The following is a 21,523-nucleotide window of genomic DNA, read 5'->3' as shown; positions in this document are numbered from 1 at the left end:
TCAACCTTGTTCTGTCATGTTCTGGAATAATCACTATTTTGCAACTTGGCCATAAGTATCGGAATTATCACAATCACCGCATGACCACTCTGTATTCCGTACCTATTTTCAGATCTCGTCACTGTCACTGCCACTTTTTTGGCTTATTGTGTAGTGGCAAAGCACTACGTACGTGATGTCAGCGCAAGCGTATGCCTGTACCGAGTCCTATGGACAAGAATAGCCTACCGAAGAATCCGGATTACTGTATCGAGTTCGTGGTATCGAGCATGGAGGCGAGTCAAGGTCAAGAGGCCCGGAGGGAGGCCTAAATGGGGTTCATCAGGCTCAACCCAGATCAAAATCCAAATCACGGCAATCATGCTAGGCATAACAAAACAAGCCCATCTCTAGTATAGCTGATCGGCATCTTTTCCAATTTTAACTCAAACCACAGATCTATCGATCCACACAGAATACACACATCTATGCAGGAACACGTAACCTCGACCGATGAGTTTGCATGCATTGCCGTGTGATACAGTCTATTTTGGCAACAAGCAAGATCGTCTACTTTTCTTAGCTCTTACATTCAAGCCTCGACATTTTCAAAATAGAATGTTGGCTGTCCAGGGACTGCATGCTCGGCTGTAGGCACTGAAAGCTCAACCTCCTTACCATCTCCGAGGTTGGTTCCCTTCTTGCTGCCCTCTTCGACTGAGATGATGTGACAAGCAACCAGGCCGCTAGTTCGCTTCAATCCAGGAACCATCTGCAGGAGAGTCTCTTTCTCGTTGAATGCCAGCTTCTGCTCCAGAACCACGCTCGCTGGTTCACCGGCCTGAAGTCGTCTTTTGAGGTTCTGCACAAATGGCATAGCCTTCTTCATTTCGCCCATCTTGCCAATCTTGCCATTGAGCTCCTTATCGTTGACTGTCTTGGCCTCCACGTTCCACATCTCCTTCAAGAGATCAATGTATTTCGCTTGCCAAGCTGGAAATTTGTCCGTGACAAAGATTGTGAGTTGCTTAGGCTTCTTGGGGTCGAAAGATGTCTCCTTGCCCTTGGCCTTCTTCTTCAGTTGCAGACCCTCCGCAGAGTTGACGTTGGAAGCAGTGTTTCGTACATAGTCACGCTTCGCCGACAGGGAAGCATCGACCTCCTTGATATCGGGGAATCGAGCATTATGAATAGTGCCCTTATTCTTCAGCACCTCAAGCCAAATGTACTCAGACCAGTGAGGAGCAACGACCGCCAGCAACAGAGCCTGTACCTCGATATACCGGAGGGCAAGATCGCGGTGCAGTTTTATGCCAGCTGCTGCGCAGGCCTCCCGATAGAAATCGCGAGCACTCGTCAACTCATATAGACCAGCCTTCAAGGCCAGCTTGTAGTTGGTGTTGGCATACTGCTCAACGGCCTCCTTGATAACCGCGTTCATGTCGTTGTTGAACAAAGCGTCCTGGAACGAATTCAATTCGCCAGTTCGAAGCTGATCCTGATCCCGAACGATGTCCTCACACCACTCTTTGAGAGTATACAATCGGAGAATGTTCGTATCGGCAACATCCTCCTCGAAATTGGCGTCGTTTACACCGTCACCGGCATCTGCAAGAGCAATACGAGAAGCATCCGCACCATATTTCTCTGTCAAGTCTCGGAGAGTCATGAAATTACCGGTGCTCTTACTCATCTTCTCGCCATTCAGCATCAGATGACCGTTTGCACGAATAGCTTGCGGCCAGTACTCGCGAGAGAATAGGGCAAGATGGTTGTAAGTCATAAACGTCAGATGATTATTTATGAGGTCCTATAGAGCACGAAGATTAGTCTCACTTCATCTCAATGTAGGCGCTTTCGTTTCACTCACTTTGCCCGATACTCGCACGTCGAGAGGATAGAAGTACTCAAATTCGCGGCGCATCTTCTCTAGAGTTTCTTTGGGAATCTTGCTGTCTGTGACGATCTCGTCACTTAAATCACGGCGGCTGAAGATATAGTCCCAGACTTCATCGATCATCTGTTCGGGTTCGACATTTGCGCTTCCCTTCGTCTTGCCGAAAATATCTTTATGCAAGAGATGTGCGATAGTGTAGTAGGCCATGTAGACGGTCGAATCACTCAGACTCTCGACAAGGAATTGAGGATCCCAAGGCAGCTTCGAGCCAAGACCGAAGGACCGAGCACAAGCCCACTGGTTCAGCCAGTTCAGAACGCCTTCAAAGCTGTTCTTGACCTCAGGTGTGTAAGTGTTGAGACCATTGTCCACATAGTCAAGGGCGGTCTTCTTCCACGATTCCTCACCATAGTCCAGGTACCACTGATCCATAAGAGAAACGATACATTCATCCGCTGACCGGCTGACCACCTTGCGCTCAGGTTCAGAGTAGGCGAATGCCTGACCAGCATCTATCATCTGCTGTCGGACCTTGGGCTTGGCAACCTCGACCTTCTCGCCCTTGAACTCACCTACTTTCAGAACACCCTGGTAGAAGCCCTCCTTGTAAGCAAGCTCCTTGGCCTCTTCGAGCTGCTTTGTATCCTTGGGGGAGGCGATCTTGAGTTTCTTGACTAGAAAAGGGGCGCAGAGGTCACCGTAAGTGGGCGTCTCAATAATGGGGAAGATCTCGAGCTCGGCCCATTCCTTCTGAATCCCATAATAATCAGCCTTCTTAGCGAGGTCGGTCACAGTAGCAAAGTCATCGGGACTGTCAGAAGGCACGGAAGTGACAACTCCAGTGCCCTTTGTAGGGAGAACAGTCTCCATAGGCAAGACACGGACTCCCTCCTTGTGTAGAGAGAGAGGAGCATCAACAAGAGTGCCAACCATGTCGGAACCAATGATTTCAGCAGCCTTCGCAATGACGCCCTCCTTCGCAAAGATACCCTGGTACGCCATGTTCCTTGCTGCGCGCTCCGTCATACAGTAGTAGTCAGTCTCATTAACTTTGAAGATCCCGTAGGTAATCTTAGGGCCAACGAAGCAGCAAGTCTGACCATACATAGTCTCAGGTCTTAGAGTGGCCGCGATTTGGTAAACATTGGCACCATCCGGGAGCTTACCCTTCAAGGTCTCGGCAGCTTTGGGCGCCCATTCGAGAACCTTAATCTTCAGGGCAGTGTATTCCTGGGGTCCAACACCCTCACCTTCAGCTCGATCGTGGTCCATGCACGGCTGGCCGTCCTTAATGGAGTAGATGGTGTATCGCTTGCCGAATTTGATCTTGTTCAGCGCCTTGAGACTGTTCATCTGCCATCGAACGAAAGCGTCGTAGTAAGGGTTGGCATCTGTGGTGACAAACGATCGGCGCCAGTCGATACGGCAACCAAAGTTGGTCAGGTCTTCCCTGCATAGAGGAGGAAAGTATTGGAGCCAGTGTTGAGGATCGGCAAACTTGTGAATCTCCTCTGTAGGTATGCCAATAGCTTGCATGATCTGAAATTGGTACCTGTCGAAGCACGTTAATACTACGGCAAGAATGTTCAAGATGGAGATTGCAATTACTTCATTTTGACAGCCTTTGCTGCAGCCTTGCCTTTTGTAGCCTTGAACTTCGTGATGTCCTCCTTGGTTTGTTTGGCAGCCGGAGTCTTCTCTTCGACGACAGGTTCATCATCTTTGTAGCCCCCAAAGTCTTGACCGAACATCTTAACTTCGTTGACGAGCTTGTCGGCACAAGCCTTGATGGGCATACCAGTGCAGTGGAAGCCCATGGGGAAGAGGGTTCGTTTTCCCTGCATGCGTGCAACACCCGCGGCGAATTCAACCTTGCTGACGGAGAAAGAGTGACCAGCGTGAAGAGTTCCGTTCATGTAAGGGTAGGCCATGGTTCCAAAGAATTTGGGCTGCTGCTCCCGAAGTTCGGCGGCGGGAATGGAGTGGAGGGGCACCTCATCCGTGGTGGGAGCATTGGCTTCAAAGACTTTCTCGTCCTGCCATTTCTGTTGATATTTCTTCTCGAGTGCGATCAAAGTGTCTCGCTTCTCAGTCTGGTCATAGTTAGAGTGGCCACTTGAAAACGGGGGAGGAAGTTGGACCTGCACCTTTGAGCTCCTTGGTCTTGGAGATGTTGAGAGCCTCCATAGCCTTGGGAACAGAATCGGTAGAAGCCATGGTCGCAAATGGACGAGACCTGGAAATAAAGAGAAATTGTTGTCAGTTTCCCCCCGATAGTATGTTTAAATAGGAAGGCTGAGTGAATAATACGCACTTCTAAATTCCGTGGAAATTTTTGAGTCACTGTTTGGAAGGGATTGAATCGGACTTGAGGAGGAGGGGTGAAAATCGCGGGGCACACTCGCACAGCAGTGCGTCAATGTGGCTAGTGGTGTGGCGGTGGTGTGGCGCTTAATGGAGATTCTCTAAACACTAACGATAATCCTCATGCGAAGCTTCATGTCTTGGACCATTGAGCCACTCCAGGTCGGAAGCGGTTGAATCACAATGTTTCCCACTCTGATGAGGCGCATGGCATCGTCTTCAAAGGACAGCCTTCTCAAGAAGGCTCCTTTGACGGTGGCAACCAATCCTTACAAGGCCCGAAAAGTGTGGCCTCCGAACTTCAAGCAGCTTACTGTCCAGCAACAACTCCGGTTTGAGAAGAAGTACAAACGTCGCATTATCCTAGCAAGTCGAGCACCGCGATGGGTGAAGTTTGTCAAGACTGCTCAGCTCCTGACGATTGTTGGCAAGATTTTCCTCACGCAATCATTTCTGGACTTATCTGACTCGATTTCCAGCTGCACTGATCTGGATCTGCTTCTACTCCGAGTTCGAATGGTGGGGTCAGAAGTATAAGCCTTCTGAAGAGGTTCGTATTTGTGATAGTAGAAGAACCAAGAACTACTAACGCCATCATTAGATTCGTAAGAAGACACAATATCTATTCGGCGCAGTCGATCCAGAGAAGCGTTACGAACGACGACCAGATGCGCCGCCTTTTCACCCCCCAAAGGACGAGCCAGAATCAAAATAGTATATTCTATATGTATATTATTCAACACTTGGAGTTCGGCGTTAGTCTCGTAGAAACGAAACATATATGGACATCTCAACAGGCAGACACATCTTGTAATCCGCTCTATCATGCATTTCGTACGTCGTTCTGAATAGTCCTAGTCCTCATCGCCCAGTCCAAGCAAAATTGGCACCCATACCAAGTCCACTTCCCAGGCCAGTAGGCCCTCTTCCTTCGTTCACAGGTCTCTTCGCGACGGTTCCTTGCGCCTTGACCCCCGAGACAATGCGATCCAGGTTTGTCTCTATTACCACGCCCCCTATTATCATTTCCGATAAGGTAGAGTGCAGGGTTTCGAAGTTGAAGATTAAGTCCAGCTCACAGACGTTCTCAAAAAGCTTGTCGAGGGCCTCCACGTAGACTTGGATCAGATCAATTAGGGCAAGCGGCGACTCAGTCGATGTAGAGATGACGATGAAATAAAGGGTCGCATAGTTGCGGTACGTTACTAGTGTTGGAACATCGTTCTGCTCTTCCGAGGAGGTGTGGGAGGTGCCTGAAGCGGCGAGCAGAGGTGGAAGGGGTAAGAAGTTACAAGATCCGGCCGGTCGATTCGAGACGAGTGTAAATATTTCGGAGATGAGGCGCTGCTGTATACTAGTTTCCTTTGGGGTGCATCTGAGTTTCTAGTAGCAAAGCTGGAGGGGATAAAGCATACCAGTTGGGTATAGAACTTGGTCAGACGAGGCTGACCTTGGCCGTTGAAGACCAGAAAGGCATTGATCATTATTAGGGACAGGAGCTCCTCATGCCCTCACATAAACCAACGTAGACGACCTCGTGGAGTAGGTAAGGTATGGATTCAAATGGTATTGTAGGTTGTAAGGGTGAATGGTGGGGCATGTGTCTGCAGTAAAGACGCGAAGCTGATGATGGCGGGATGCAGGAGCTAGGTACATTCCCGCACGGTACGTACCTTCATCGAAAGTCATGGTGCAATTGGTCAGTTCCACCTGGCAGCTGTACTTAGCCACACCGCGGGGAGCTTGGTTGCTTCAATTCGTTCATCTTCTGAATAACAGCGATTGACCGAGCTCGTCACCGCGAATGCTATTCTGGTTTTCACTTACGGGCCACTTCTAACCACTCAATACTATACTAAGCCACGACGCAGTACGGAGTAGTCAAGACGCAGTTTCCGAAAGTTGTGTTCTTAACACACAAGATGTCCCGACAAATCGCATTTCAAGCTTCCCGCTTGGCTTCGCGAGCGATCCGCTCTTCAACGCCCGTATGCCGCTCAAGCTTCCGTATCGCTCCTGCAATCTCGCACTTTTCTATTCCATCTACCCTTTCGCAAAAATACTTCTCGACTACGGTTTCCGACAAGCGGGGTATCATGCCTGATACGGAGAATCCTGCCAAGCCTTTGAACGAAGCTGAAGAGATCCACCAGAGCGCTGTTGTCGCCGATATTACTGAGCAAGAGTATCATGACCTTGCGGACGAGTATCTCGATAATGTTGTCGGCAAGTTTGAGGAACTCCAGGACCAGCGAGAAGACATCGACGTTGACTTCTCGGTACGTATATCTTATGCAACTATCGTCAACCCTATCTGATACATTTACCTACAGGCTGGAGTCCTCAGCATCAGTTGGCCTGATAAGGGTACATACATCATCAATAAACAGCCCCCTAATAAGCAGATATGGCTGTCATCTCCCATCTCTGGCCCTAAGCGCTATGACTGGTGCCTCTTTGGAGAGGGTCAGAATGAGAAAGAGGGCACAGCTGTGGGTGACTGGATCTACGTCCGTGATGGATCGAGCCTAAACCAGGTTTTCTCTGAGGAGCTTGGTGTTGACATTGACGTTCCGAGCGAGGAGTAGAGCTTCCTTCCGAATACCGATAAAAGACACAGCAAGCATGATTAAAGGAGAAGTCTATCACAGACAAAGTAAAAGCATTCATGAAGGCGTTGAGGGCTTCGGTTAGCCTAGTGAGGATTGCGATTTATGTTAATGTATTGTACATGTACTATTTAAGGTCTCGCCGTTCGGGGAAATGGAAATTCCCAAGTCAGAACGTATCCAAATAATTTGTCATTTGTTTCGCCCAAGATCTGCCATCGACCATACAATTCCTTTTGTCTTGTGTATCCAGTACCATTAATGTACAGGTTCTTTTCATCGTCTCAACAAAGAGCCGCTAGGGGAGCTTCTATTGTCCCCTCAAGCCTTTGATAGCAAAATACACGTCCGTGGCTCTGTTCCTTCTTTGTCTGCGGACTTGATATCTGTATGTCTGTCTGTATGCGTACCGGATTGCTCTTCTTTGCATAAAACTTGAGGGAGCCTCAAGTAGTGTCAACGGAGACAGATGCCCATAGTTTTATTAAGCATAGCGACCGTCATATCATAATGATTATACGCAGTCAGATTTGCATCCTTCATCTCCTGTCTAATCGCGACATAAGCACTGCTCACTCATTGAGATTGATTCATACTTACGCTACATGTTTCAAAGGATCATTGGCCGAGTAATCCCGTTTCTGGTACCTCATTTGCCGGACTCGCAATAAGTTCTTCAAGATCTTATGCTCCAATCCTTTCTCTTTCGCTGCCGCCTGAAGAAACCATATGGTTCGCTTTATGCCCCGTCCATCATATGTGGCACCTGGCTCGCGAAAGGCCCGCCGGAGTTGATCGCGGGCTACGAAGCGAGCAGGAATTGTGTATTGCACTGCCTTGAGAATATTTCGATATAGATGTCGGTAAGCATGCCTTATCTCGGTCGGGGTAGCCATGCTTGCAGAATTTGGATAGACAGATTGCATGTCATTGGTGTCCCAGTCACGATGTGTGAGAAGTTGTAATGGGCCCACTTTAACTATCACGGAACAAATCGAGTTCATGTGTAAACTGCGAGAGAGCGAAATCTTACCCCATAGTAGCAATAAGACGTTCTTTAGCATGTTTACTTCTTTATCTGTATCAAGCCGCTCTTCTCATTATATATGATATACAGGCCATTATCAGCCGTCTAACTCCATGAAAACTCGGTCTAAAGATATCGATCCATAGATCTTTAAAGAAATGCCGCGATCCCCATCCAAAAAAACACACACATCACCTTCGTTCCGTAAGTCTCCTTTAGACTCTGGCACCTTTAATTGATTCTTTCCCATCAAGTGACTCCAGTATCCTTCAAGGCGATAGTTGCGCTATCCTATCCTGGTGGTTACGCATCCTGCGCCTTGTGCGCCATCTATATGCAGGTATTCTTATAGACAAACTCCAAAAGACTTCATCAATAGTCATCACGTCGGTTTTCTCGGCCCTCTTCTTGTTGACCAAGAGGAGCATACCGACCTTGCGCGCTGCTGCCACTATCGGACCTGTTTCGTCCGACCACTCTTGATAGCCAACCACCAATACTTCGTTCATCACCGCCGGTCTGTATCTGAGACTTGCTGTCATCATCGATCGCAGGGGGGTCGAGGGAGAGTCCAGGAATGGCAGATGAGGGTCCAATGAGCCCTCGAGAGGACCCTACAGGAGATCCGGCCCTCATCAAAGAACCAGTTTCGGTGCCGTGTAATGAAGGAGTGCCAGCAACGGTACTGGCGTCTCCGAACAGCGAGTCCATATCTTCCAGGCGCACACCACAGGTCTCCGGGTAGATAAAGTATACTTATAACATATCAGTAACGTGGTGTCAGCTCAGGTATGACAAAAGAACTTACCAATGATCACACTGGCCACACAAAAGAATGCATGAACCAGATACATGCGCCACTTAATCCATTCCTGGAGAATAGGCGTCATTTCACCCACAAGCCAGTTGGCCGCCCAGTTGGTTGCTGTAGACAAACTGGCACCCTTTGATCGGATGCTGAGAGGGAGAATCTCGGGAGGGTAGAGCCAAGGGATAGGTCCCCATGAGTAGCCAAAAGCGGCATTGTAGATCATGACGAACAGGACAACCAGTCGAGGAGTCCACTTAATGTCGAGGAAGAGGAAGTAAGAGATGAGCGATAGTGAAATTGCCATAGCTGTGGCACCAGAGAGAAGGATCTTGCGTCGACCCCAACGATCCACCAAATACCATGGTGGGATTGTTGACATAAGATATGTGAGACTGTTGAAACCAGTCATGAGGACAGCGTCATGACCAACCCAACCAGCAGACTCAAAGACGTACGGTGCGTAGTAGGAGATGACGTTGATGCCATTGAGCTGGGCGAGCGCTTGGGCGGACATTGCAATAAAAACTCGGGTTTTGTATCGACGAAACATGTCCTTATATGTTCGCTCGCCTTCTTGGCGTTGAAGAAGGACGTTCATCTTGATCTCGCGATACTCATCTCGAGCCTTGGGATCATGGATGTCACCACCCCCGTACAAATTAGCAATGACCACCATCCCTTCTTCATCATGATCGTTGTCCAGAAGCCACCTATGAAATTAGCAAGCCATTTCGACACACACCAAATAGGACTGACTTACCGAGGTGATTCAACAATGACCAGACTGCCGAGTCCAAGCAGAGCACCCATGAAGCATTGCAGTCCGAGAGGAATGCGCCAAGAATAGTCACTCTCAATATAGCCGCAGCCATAATCAACCCAGACAGATGTCGAGTAACCGACGATGTTTCCTGTGAACTCGATACATGCCAGTTTTCCTCGGTTGTGAGGGGGCGAGATTTCAGATTGATAAACAGGCACAATGGTCGAGAGCATGCCAACTCCGAAACCGGCAACGAAACGTCCAGCCATCATCATGGGCATGGAAGTAGCCAGAGTCTGGAGAGCACCTCCGACGAAGAAGATGCAAGACCCGTAGAAGATGGTGCGTCTTCGACCGATGATGTCGCCAATGCGACCGACCATCAGGGAAGTGATGAAGGCGCCAATCTCCAAGATAGCAACCATAGTACCAACGTATGCCTTGGAAGGGTGATCAAAATAATCCATGAAGTATGGTCCACTGGTAATCAATTAGTCAAAACCAAGACGGGTTCAAAAGGCATTGGGACTTACGTGATTATCCCTGACATGACACCTTGATCATATCCAAAAAGGAAAACACCGAGCGATACGAAGATACTGGTGAAGTAGCTGGTAAAGGTCAGTCTGTAAAATTGCCAGCGACAAGAGTGCATAATCTTACATCAGGGCCTTGCCTGTCAGGCCATGGATTGAACCTGTACGTCCAGCCATGATGGCGCCGAGTACACGTTCAGCGCGAGAGGGACCTGGAGGGTTGAAGTTGGGAACCTCGATAGCCTCCTTGTTGATAAGGGCAGATCGCGACTGAGAATGACGGTGGTGGTGTGAGTCCTGGATGCGAACCCTCTTCTGGTTGCCGTGCTTGGGATGTCGGCGATGAACGTTGGCCAGAAGTTCGTCCTCGACGTCTGAAGAGAGCTGTAGTCGCACAGGGTCGTGCTCGTCGGCCAGCTGCTCGCCAATATCGCCGGTGTCTGTCCACGACGATTCGGAGCCAGAATAAGACGAGCGACGATGAGACTTGGCAACGTCGGGGCGGTGTTGGCCGTTATCGTCGCTATCGTCGTTGTAGGCAAGATCGTGGTCGTTGCGGGACGCGAGCAATGACGTCGCTTGTGAATCCGGGTCTTGGTGTTGTTGATTATCAGGACGAAGGGTCCGGAGAGGAATGTTTGAAGGAAGACGTGAAGACTTTGAGGGAGGAATTTTGGGAAGATGGGGCTGTTAAGCAGCAGCGCCCGTCTGCAGAGAGATTGAAGGTAAAAGGTACGGAAAGAGAAGGGGAAAGGCCGAGAGACAACGAGGTCATCGGCACCTTGAACGGCCCAGCGATAGACGGAGGGGAATGGGAAAGATGGGGTCGGATGACCGGGGTGTGGACGGTACGGAATCAGGGTCTATCGGCGTCTATGGTAGGATTCAATCGGTAAAAAAAAAGTTGACTGGTAAACACAGCGAAAGAGAGTGATACCTGACTGGGGCGCAGGTTCAATTGGGCGTGTAAGGTGGGTTCTAGTCAGTTGAGATGCGCTGTATCAGGCCTTGTTTCTCTGGACTTGTTGGGACCCCTGGTTGTTGGTAGCTCAAACTGCGTCACTCGGCAGCGTAGATTTGGGGATCAGGTACTTCGGAGTGACCTTGGACAAACTGCGTGTGCGTGAAGTTGCAAGGCGGTACAGGCGGAATGCGCGGTAATAATCGACAAGGAAAATGCTGTGATGGGCCTTTTGGCTGAATTGATGAACGATTTTCAGAAACAGAATGAACTAGACGAGACAAGACCAAGCTGCCTAGACTGGAGTCGTAGCTGGGGAAAAGCTGGAGTGGTAAGCTGTAGCTGTTGGCTGGGGTCGGTGCAGTGGATGACAGGCAGATGACCACGATTGAGACAGGATAGGACCTCAAGCGGACAGTTGCTGCACCAAGTGACAAATCTCAGTAATAGTCAGGCGAGACAGCAGCAGGGGCAGCGATCACGAAAATGTGCAAGAGATACGTCTGGGAGGGAAATGACCGACTTGGGGGTGAGGAAAACGGGACGAAAAGAGGTGACTCGATGAGAAGGATGAAAGTTGGTAACGAAGGGGGAATAAAGATGAACGAAATGCTGTTCAAGATGAAGGAAAGGCAGTAAGTAATTGAGGGATAGGACAAGTCGACGACTAAAACTCGATCGAGGGCAAGCAAGGGGACGGCTGCTGGAAAATAGTATGTACGGGAAGTTTGCCGTTCAGGGGAGGCTTTCAGGAGGTCGAGGTCGCGTTTGCCTGGCCTGGGCTGTCAGATTGAGATGCATTGCATCCAATTCTTGCACTGTACTAACTGAGCTGTCTGCGTCTGATCTCCATACTCGCTAGGTAGGTAGGTACTCTATCTCAAGCACTGTAGCGATTCCACTTTACCCAATATCTAATCTTGCTTGAATGCATGACCATCAGTCAGTTCGCTCTGGCCAGTATGTTCCCAGGGGTAATAATGGCTCATCTCTGCCAGCCTTAAACTCTGAATTTCAACGGTCTTACGGATACAGGACCTTCACATGCTTGCAGTTTAACTCGATGAGAATATGTCTTGGAGACTCCACGTTCCCAAGCGGGCACTTCTCCACGCTTTTTTACTATCGGCGCTCGGGGCAAGCTTGCCAGCGGCCGTCGTACTGGTAGGTCATTTCCAACTATCGTGAAGTGTGGGGTGTGCGGACGCGTTATAGAGCCAAGACAGTCATAGTGGGGGTTCACAGGCAGCTTCGTCGATAAAAACAACTATTGCTCTCAATCAATGAAGAACAAAATAAGGATGCCACTCTGAAAATATCTCTCCTCAGCTGAGACAAGTCAGATGAAGCCCTGATAGATCTTACTCGTAATCGCATCTAAGGCCGTGCAAGCATAGCCAGTCACATGCCTTGTTACCCATTCAGTTGGAACTCGAGTGTGACTCTGGAGGGAAGCTGGAAACTTGCAGGTTCCATTAATTCCCTCCTGACAGGACATGCGCAGTTCATGCAATTTGATTTATCCTCATCTACAACTTGAGACGGGTTGATGAACAGGTGAGCCATGCTCCCCCCTCGGGTTTTTTGTCATGAGTCTGCGAGGCAGCTCACAACCTTTGTAACCCCAGATCAACCTAATCTTGACCAAGATCCAATATTAAAAGCGGCCGGTTCCAATCGTTGGTATTTCCCCACGAAGTCAATGTTCACGAGGATGTTCTCTCCACATGCTAAGTAACCCCCAGACTTCATGGCATGAGAACTGATGTACTTATCAAGTACTTTGTCCTCCCACCCAAGAATACGCTATCGCAAAGAGGGAAGACTCAAATCTCAATATGTTCTTCGAGTTCCACTCACACAATTGGTAGTCCAGGGTAATTGCAGGTTCGCAGTGATCTGGTCTTCCGCCTATCGTCTTCTTGAGATGTTGATGTTGGCGGGCCCGCTTGACTCGTGGTGGATCCAAACTACGTCACTCTACCGGCCGGTATCTCCATTGTTGACTCTTGTGGGACTGAACAGGATCCATAATCGAGTTTGTCAAATGCGAGATGATTGATCGCTTTTACAGATTTCACAATAGTTGTTGACTTGATACAATGATAGCCTAATCACGGTTTTCTGAAAGCAATATGGACCTTTGCTTTAAATGGCGATGCTTATCAGGAAGTTCATACACATTCAAGTTCAATGATGGACCTTGCTATCGTATACTAGGATGTAGCAAGGTTGAAAGATTAGAACATGTCGATCTAATGTTGACCGACCTTTGAAAACAAGCTGTCAAAATGGCGAACTACTGCATACATTGTCCCCTGTTCCACCAGTCGCGTGATTTTATGTCAGGGTCGGGCTTCTCGTCGGATGAAACTGGTAGTAATCCTCTACATCGTGTTAACATATGCATTCGCTTTGGTCAAGCCATGTGAGGGGTAGACATAGAGATTACATATGATCAGTTCTAACTCTGACTTTCTCCAGATGCCTGGTTATATCTTCGCTACTGATACATATCTTCCTCTATTACAATGGACATAATGGGAGAGATATTGTGTAGTTGTCGTGAGCAAATCACAGTCTTCGGATAGCAAGCATAACCTATGAATTACAATATTACATAAAGGTCCTCATAGGCAAACCGGAATCATGAACCGCCTAAAAATAGGTGTGGTGACTCTATTTGTGAACTTCGTTCCAGATCTTTTGGTTATTGGCAAGTAGGGTCAGCAACAGCAAGAATGTGATACGTAGGTAAAGTAGACCTATCGATTGGGAGAAGAGGTTAAGAAATCTACATCTTTGTTTCCTGTAATCTCTTTGTTCTTCGAGGTCCGACTGCCCAATATAATCTTCTGTGTCATTTATGTTGGGTGTTGATAGGCTCACTCAAGTATGATTCTGGCAGGCTAACAGACTGAAACATGGGAATAATAGGATCGTATGGTACTAGAAACATCTTCGGTATAGACATGTGATCAAAATCTCTTTTAAGTTAGCCTAGGCGACGTTTGTAGATGGATTGGTGTGGTCACAGATGTTTGTGTCGCCGGCGTTTGCTGCCTTCGTCTGGGTCGTGGTGTTTTCGGGCCTCTGGAAATAAATTGATTCAAGTGAAGTGGAGCCCCTACCTCTTACATATGGTCAAATTTGGTACTAAATGATATTCTCGTGTTTCGACTCGTTTGCTACTCGTTCATTGCATTCTTGTCTTCATCTGTGTCATTGATAGGGGCGGTCTGTAACTACAAAATATCGCCAGCCTCATAGTAGATGTAATTAAGGCCTAACGCTAAATAGCCTGAAGTACCTTTTCACACACATCTTCGTGTTTGTTGCCTTCGGTCTTCAGCTTTTTTGTCATTGTGCACCTTGGGTAGTGATGGTTGAGCAGGACTTGTGTCAATTTGTACGTAACCACACGCTCTCAGTAGCTTCAGTATAATTGGTCTAAGTGTTGGTTTTATAAGGGGCTTAAGATCTAAGTGGTTATCGTAGGCTTCTCGTAGTGGTAGCTGATATAACCACATCCATGATCCTCTGGCATACCATTCCAGTATACCTTTCAAGCCACTCTTTCGACATTTTCTACCCTTATGGCAGTTAGTTTAGGCTATTTTTTATAATAGTTTGCTTGTAAAAATAACTGGCTGAAATACTGTACGTCTGTTGTGGTTGCAGTGTCATAATCATATCCACTCGTCAGACGTGATCCGGCACTCGATGAAGAATCTTAACCCCATAAGTACAAACGCACACATAAAACATCCATCATGACAGACCTACACAGATACCAGTAGTTATATTCTGCTTCACTTCGTAAGTTTTATGTTTTTTATTGACTATGAGTTGAGTTATGGATTTAGGTAGGATACCCTACACTTACCTAGCATCTTGCACTCTTGCGTTTGCACGTAGTATTACAGAATTTCACGAACATCACGGTTGTATTCAAGCCGATGATCAGTAAAATTGTTGCGGTAATCCCAAAGATACAATGCCTATCAGGTGGCTAGATACGACGGGTTTTTCGGACATCGGACGGACGCGGAAAGAATCCCATGAACGTATACTGACCCAGCTCTGGATGGACAAAGCATTGAATGATTATTGTTGATAACGAAGTCGAGGACCGCCTAGGACAGGAAAGCTAGTTCCGGGAAGATGAGAATATTCGTCCCTTGGTCGTCACTCCTACACGTATTAAACTCAGGAACATCGATTAAGCTTGTAGCAATGGCATTACTTCAGAGAGATGGTTAAGATGTATCATATGCAGCCACAAGATAACGAGCATGGATGATGCTGCGCCACATGCATGAAAGACCTTAGTCCTCAAGGGTTCATCACATTGGTCTGTTCTGGGTTAGTATGTAGCACATACATACAGAGTGTATCTACAGGTTGTAAAAGGCAAGGGACTTGGAGCCTAAGTGGCAGAAATATTTACACGAGCATAGGGTACTATAAGATAAATCACTTCGAGCTTAGCATGCTTTTTGAGTCTAGCTATTATGTATGTATTGCTTCCTACCTCATTAGAAAGGTGTCGTAGTCTTCCTGGACCCCTAGGTCGGTCGGTGTACGCAATGCGGTGTTGAAAACAGGCCTGAAACAAGACGTCGAAAACCTGAAGCACCAATTGCAGTGTTAAGTTAGAGGTCTCCAAGAGTTGGTGAAGCAACTTTGTCGTGATTCTGAAACAAAGCAGGGTCTGCTGGCACAGATGATCAAGGAAAAATAAGTTTAGCTGCTGACCAACTCAGCGCTCAGCTGCACGGTGATGTAGAAAGCTACGGATTCGGGGTCTGGATTCAGCCCAAATGGTGGAAAGGTTACTCAAGCAGGAAATGGGAGTGAATATCGATGAAGCTCTGGAAGCAAGAATAGAATGTGGGCAACATGTGCGACGTGGCTGATGTTGTCGATCTCCAAAAGGCTGTGGCAAAGACGGATGAGATGGAATTAATGAAAGCAGACCAGTATTCGCACAAGTTCCTTGGCCGGCTGTGGCGGGCATTCGAAAATCTCTTGGCAATTTGAGCTTCCAAGTTTGGAGGGTGCTGACTAGCAGCTCAAGGGAGACATGGGTCGTTGGGTCAAGGGCAAGTGCTGTATCCGTCCGTACCTTAGCAGCAGGTATAAGATAATTGAACACATATTGAGCAGGGCATGAGTTTCATAGGGCCAAAACCAACGTCTAGATTCCATATAGAGCGAGGGATGGGGCCATTTAGCAGAGGACGGGGTAAAGGCGAAGAATTGTCTCGCTTCGCAACAAGAATCATGCAGGTGATTCATCGCTAGAGAGGATCATTGATAATTATTGAGATTTGAGCATTGAGCATAAAGCGCCACCCAAAGCCAACGCCAAGACAGTAATTTACTTTAGGCCACAATTGGACGAGTGAAACGAAACGGCCGCACTACGACCCGCCTCCAATATCCTTACACAGTATTTAGCGGTATGTTTAAGGGCATCAGTACTCAAGTTACAGAGACCAATGATGATGTGAACGATGAGGTGCAGGAGCCAGCGACACAAGACAGCCGATGCAGGCCAGAAATAGACGCTATAACCGATTTCTTTAAGATCAAATTGAGGGGTGGTTGGTTTGTATCGTAAATGAGTTCATATGCACTGACATCCACCCACATCGTGACTTGCATGACGCCTCTCACATCTCTATGAGGTACCCTCCAGACATGCTGTCGATTGGTGGGATGTGACACAGAAAGATCAAAGCTCTATGCCAGTCCGGGTACTATTCACCGATACGAGAATGTATAACAGAAACAAACAAAGTAAACATAGCTTTCGTTATCTGAGTCTCCCTTACAACCTTGTCTGCTAGATCTTTGCACTCAACAACAGCTCGACCTGTGACTCGTCTAGGCTCGGATACTTGACTTCAATATAATGCCATTCCACCCTTCAGTCCCTCCCTCTTGAACAGACCATGCGTTTTGTGAACAAGCTCGATCAAACTCAACTGATCAATTCAGAGCACGAGAAGAGGTTGCCTCATGCCTGCAACAGCAATCTCATTGACCCCGGCTTCATCAAGCGTGGCCCATCGCAATTTGATAGTCCGAGCCAATCACTAACTGCAATTATGTTAGCGTTTACTCGAAAGCCCGGTACAACAGCCACTCAGCGGCCATTTAGCAGTAGGTACCTGCGTTTTAGTTAGTGACCGGGGAATAGCGAGCCCGCATCTTGATGCCCGTGAGCGCAAGGTTGGCGTGGGGCCACCTTAACAACACAACAAGCAGAAGCCGACACAGAAGCAGAAACATAGAGTCATCAGCAGAAGTATTCGTACCTTTGCGCCTAAGGTAAGGTAGGGAACACGGGCCAAGGCTACCGAACTTGACCAACGGATCGAATTGGAACTTGCCATCCAAGGAAACCCTGCTGAGTCTCTCTCCCTGCTCGCCTGCCCTGGTCTGGCGTAGACGGGGCTTCCAATGTGATGCGACCCTGGGACTGGGTGTCCTCCATCGCTGAGACTACCCAAAAACCTGCTAGAGGCCCGCTGGGTTCGTTATGTTATATTGGCTCTTGCCGCCTCTCTTTCGCGTGCGTGTATGCCAACCATCTCTTCCTGTATCAGTCAGCCCGTAACGTCACGATCTGACCTGCTTTGGATGTCGCATCTTGCTTCAGAATTATTCTCACCAAAATCAATTCATTAATAATTGTTACCCGCAGCGTTGCCAGCTTTGTCGCAAATTTCTACATTCTCGATTGAGGAGCTGGACACACCGCGAAATTACAGCTTGTCGTTCCACCAGCCACCCGCAGCCCCGTCCTAGCAACGACACCGTCAAGTCAACCACCGCCCGAACACTCGCTTGACCAGGGGCCGAGAAAATCCTCTTTCCTTGTTTCTACTCTACATATTCATCTTTGATATATCTGTACGAAAATCCGACGAAACCTATACGATTAAAAGTACTCCCGAATTTCCTTTGTCTGTAATTCTGTTGCTCGGCCGACTCCAACTTCGAACTCGACCTACTCTACTCTCCCCAATTGTGGTTGCTTGTGGATGCACCCCCTTTGATCAAGGAGCTTTGCATCCGCAATCACAATGGGGTCTACCGAATTTGGAAATTTTCATGTACGTCCTCGACTTTCTGTCGTTCAACAGAGTTCACGTTCTAACTTATGTGCAACAGGACTTTTGCAGAGATTCGACTCTCCCAGTCTGTAATGTATGTCCGGCCTTCCTACCTACTGCCTACTGCCTACTACCTACGCCATATATCGTCATGTGGAGTCGGGAACAATGGGGACATTACTGATCGTCGATAGCTCTTATCTCAGAACCACGACCAGAATGGCAATTGGGGAGGCTGCGAGCTCACGGGTATCTCCCTGAGCGGAGGGCGGCACCTTGGAAATTTAGGATCAATCCTCCTCGCCGGAGCTGCCATTGTTACCGCCGTCTTTCTCCTGTTGCGATCTGAAAAGAAGCGAGCTGCCGTTGGTCGAAGGGAGATGCAAATGTTTCTCGTCGGCTACATCATCATCAGTATATGCGAGATCTTCTCAGTAGGGGAGTTTCCACTGAATAGTACCGTGAGAATTGTAAGACCGCGACTCTTTTCTGCTGATTCTCTTTTGCTTCACAGTGTACTAACAAGATCAGGCTTTCTCTGCTATACATATTGGCATGATCATTGCCACATGTTGGATTCTAATGCTTAATGCCGTTGTTGGATACCAGATCATCGACGATGGAACGCCACTCTCAATGGCTCTAATCGCCATCTCGGCTCTTCTTTTGCTTATCGGAACTGGCTACATCGCCCTCGACACTGGCTTCTCGTGGACTGGCTACTGGGACGCTAGCTACGATGCTCCCAGGAACCGAAACATCGCCCTTTACGTCCTTTACCAACTGGTCCCTCTGATCCTCCTCGTCGCCTTCCTTGTTCTTGAGGCTATCCTTGTAATTCGAATTCTGGGCGAGACGCGTCCTATGATTTATCTTGCCGCCGCAGCTCTTCTTTTCGCCATCGGTCAGGTCTTCAACTACGCGATCAGCAAGTATATCTGTGACGGCACGAGTGGAAAGATCGATGGCGCCCTTTTCCAGACACTATTCACCCTGTTATCCGTTATCATGGTTTGGGTTTTCTGGTCTAGTATCACTGAGGACGACTGGCCCATGCCGGTAACCAACACCTACCCCTGATGCGGCAGATGAGCATTTTGGCTGTATTTCTCTTGGGACGGCGTTCAGTGGCGTATCTTTTTCATTCGGTTTCGATATCCCTCATTACACTCGGCGGCCGAGCTCACGGTCGAACGACGTACATACGTTGACGAATACGATTTTTTCTGGAGCAAAACGAAGTTGATTTTCATTTGGGTTATACGGCTATTTATGCGACGCAACTCGATAGACCGGTGGTTGGGTATTTACATGAGGAAGAGTTATCTGCGAATCATGTTGAGATATGGAAGGAGGATCGCGTTGCAGTTCTGCCAATAGGCCTGGATCTAAGAACAGTTGTTGGGTTGTATGATTCTACAAGCTGTTGTAGAATAACCTGTTATACGCCAGCTTGGATATAGTATTTATTAGTTTTCGACTTCGAAGTTATACCCTGATGAGCGACTAATGCATAAGAAACCGAAGTTCATTTAAACACTGAAAGAAGAATTTTCAAAAACCAGATGAACTGCTAACCCTACCCCAATGTCAGCTACGTGAATAACAGGCCATGTCGTTGGCTGTTATGTCGTAGCAGCGGTCGCCGCCAAACTACAGCGAAAAACCAAGCTTCTTCCTGTGATTGCGCGATTGGTTAGGTGCAACTCTAAAACTTCAAGAGTGGATCTTCGTAGGCAAGGCTGCAAACCTCTTTCAGCCTTGTGAACTTGATTCCGTCACCAGCATCAACATCTTCGTTGTTCTCCTCCTTAACTAACATTACCCCCAAAGTAAGCCATCGGCTTGCTTCCAACTTTATAGCTCGTTCCTATTACCAAAATCGGCCTCGACCTCTTCGTTTCTTGACCAAAGTACGATCTAAACAACCACGATCATGGCCGACTCTGACGGGGAGTATGTCGCCGACATGTCGGACGATGATCTCATGGATCACCGCGTCACTGACGACGATCATCAAGCGGCGAAAGGAAAATCTGCCAAATCGAGAAAAGGTGACTCAGCTAGAGCATGGGAAGTCTCGAAACGAACGTGGGAGACGAATCTACCAGAGGAAGAAGATGGAATACTTAGTCTCACAGCGCTTGAGGCTGAGAAGCGAAAGCGATTACTACGCGATACGACGCCCCTACAAAGGGGAATTATTCGACATATGGTGCTTGTGCTGGATATGTCCTTCGCTATGACCGAGAAAGATCTGCTACCTACAAGGTATCGCCTCATGCTGAGCTACGCGGCAGCCTTTGTGCGAGAGTTCTTTGAACAAAATCCTATTTCGCAACTAGGAATCATTGGTATGCGAGACGGAGTTGCTGTGAGGATCAGCGATGTTGGAGGAAACCCGGCAGAACACTTGGAAAAGCTAAAAGGGCTGGAAAACGAAGATCCCCAGGGCAACCCAAGCTTGCAGAACGCTCTGGAGATGTGTCGAGGAGCTCTGTTGTGAGTTTCTAACTGGGCCACGATAGAGGAATAGTCGAACTGACTTGCTATAGCCATGCGCCTTCTCACGGCACACGAGAAGTACTTATTATCTATGGCGCATTGCTATCGAGCGACCCTGGGGATATCCATGAAACCATTGGCAACCTGATAACGGATCGAATACGTGTCTCCATTGTCGGTCTTTCCGCCCAGGTTGCTATTTGCGCTGATCTTTGCTTACGAACGAACGCCGGTGACGAGTCACAATATAACATCGCGATGGACGAGGTCCATTTCCGCGAACTTTTCCTCGCAGCCACGACTCCTCCTGTGACACGCACGGCGGAACAGAGCACAGCCAGTCTTCTCATGATGGGCTTCCCGTCCCGAACACTTGTTCCTAACGGGACTACAAGTTACTGCGCGTGCCATAATCGGCCGTTCCGAGAGGGATATCTCTGCACCCGTTGTGGCGCTCGTGTGTGCCGCATCCCAGCTGAGTGTCCAGCTTGCGACCTCACCCTTATTCTATCGACGCACCTTGCCCGCTCATATCATCATCTCTTCCCGTTACGGAACTGGGTCGAGGTGCCCTGGACTAGAGCCAATCGCTCTGCAGCCTGCTTCTCATGCTTAGCGCCATTCCCTGAGCCACCAAAGGGCAAAGCACCCGACAAGTCTAAAGAAGACAGTGGCGCCCCAAAGACAGCCAAGGGCGTCAGTGAAAGTGGGCGATATGCATGTGAAGTGTGTGGACAACACTTTTGCATCGACTGTGACGTCTTTGCCCATGAAGTTGTCCACAACTGTCCGGGCTGCCAGAGCTTATTATCCAAAACAGATACCGCGGCCTCAATGGGTGAGCCGAACGGCACAGCTGCATATACCAACGGTGATGTTGTAATGGCCTAGAGGTTGAAACTGTATATGTGAAAAATCTATGTGTCATTATGTGTAGCTAAGAT

At 48.3% G+C, this 21,523-nt stretch overlaps 7 protein-coding genes across 7 annotated transcripts; 4 read left to right on the top strand and 3 right to left on the bottom strand.

Moving 5' to 3' along the window:
* Positions 1-571: 571 nt before the first annotated feature.
* On the bottom strand, positions 572-4,093 carry FTJAE_9894 (leucyl-tRNA synthetase cytoplasmic; the record flags this gene model as incomplete). Its single annotated transcript, XM_037356861.1, has 4 exons — positions 572-1,789; positions 1,850-3,428; positions 3,485-3,956; positions 4,024-4,093. The coding sequence occupies 4 exons, from the start codon at positions 4,091-4,093 to the stop codon at positions 572-574; spliced, it is 3,339 nt and encodes a 1,112-aa protein (XP_037203138.1).
* A 330-nt stretch (positions 4,094-4,423) lies between these two features.
* FTJAE_9893 (uncharacterized protein) lies at positions 4,424-4,955 on the top strand (the record flags this gene model as incomplete). The annotated part of the gene is made up of 2 exons (XM_037356860.1): positions 4,424-4,771; positions 4,842-4,955. 2 exons carry the CDS (start codon positions 4,424-4,426, stop codon positions 4,953-4,955), a joined length of 462 nt encoding a protein of 153 aa, XP_037203137.1.
* A 146-nt stretch (positions 4,956-5,101) lies between these two features.
* FTJAE_9892 (AP-3 complex subunit sigma) lies at positions 5,102-5,724 on the bottom strand (the record flags this gene model as incomplete). The annotated part of the gene is made up of 2 exons (XM_037356859.1): positions 5,102-5,602; positions 5,656-5,724. 2 exons carry the CDS (start codon positions 5,722-5,724, stop codon positions 5,102-5,104), a joined length of 570 nt encoding a protein of 189 aa, XP_037203136.1.
* Positions 5,725-6,162: 438 nt separating this feature from the next.
* FTJAE_9891 (regulator of mitochondrial iron homeostasis) lies at positions 6,163-6,828 on the top strand (the record flags this gene model as incomplete). Its single annotated transcript, XM_037356858.1, has 2 exons — positions 6,163-6,519; positions 6,574-6,828. 2 exons carry the CDS (start codon positions 6,163-6,165, stop codon positions 6,826-6,828), a joined length of 612 nt encoding a protein of 203 aa, XP_037203135.1.
* A 1,420-nt stretch (positions 6,829-8,248) lies between these two features.
* On the bottom strand, positions 8,249-10,761 carry FTJAE_9890 (sugar transport STP1; the record flags this gene model as incomplete). The annotated part of the gene is made up of 6 exons (XM_037356857.1): positions 8,249-8,631; positions 8,685-9,397; positions 9,448-9,930; positions 9,984-10,061; positions 10,114-10,673; positions 10,723-10,761. 6 exons carry the CDS (start codon positions 10,759-10,761, stop codon positions 8,249-8,251), a joined length of 2,256 nt encoding a protein of 751 aa, XP_037203134.1.
* A 7,283-nt stretch (positions 10,762-18,044) lies between these two features.
* FTJAE_9889 (chitin synthase export chaperone) lies at positions 18,045-19,154 on the top strand (the record flags this gene model as incomplete). Its single annotated transcript, XM_037356855.1, has 4 exons — positions 18,045-18,074; positions 18,133-18,168; positions 18,269-18,544; positions 18,606-19,154. 4 exons carry the CDS (start codon positions 18,045-18,047, stop codon positions 19,152-19,154), a joined length of 891 nt encoding a protein of 296 aa, XP_037203133.1.
* Positions 19,155-20,010: 856 nt separating this feature from the next.
* Positions 20,011-21,470, top strand: FTJAE_9888 (transcription factor TFIIH chain p47; the record flags this gene model as incomplete). Its single annotated transcript, XM_037356854.1, has 2 exons — positions 20,011-20,576; positions 20,630-21,470. 2 exons carry the CDS (start codon positions 20,011-20,013, stop codon positions 21,468-21,470), a joined length of 1,407 nt encoding a protein of 468 aa, XP_037203132.1.
* Between the last annotated feature and the right edge of the window lie 53 nt (positions 21,471-21,523).

This window comes from Fusarium tjaetaba (assembly GCF_013396195.1).
Source record: "Fusarium tjaetaba strain NRRL 66243 chromosome Unknown NRRL66243_c0000226, whole genome shotgun sequence".
NCBI classification, from domain to species: domain Eukaryota; kingdom Fungi; phylum Ascomycota; class Sordariomycetes; order Hypocreales; family Nectriaceae; genus Fusarium; species Fusarium tjaetaba.
The sequence above is the reverse complement of the archived record's forward strand: the minus strand, read 5'-3'. Positions and strand labels throughout refer to the sequence as shown.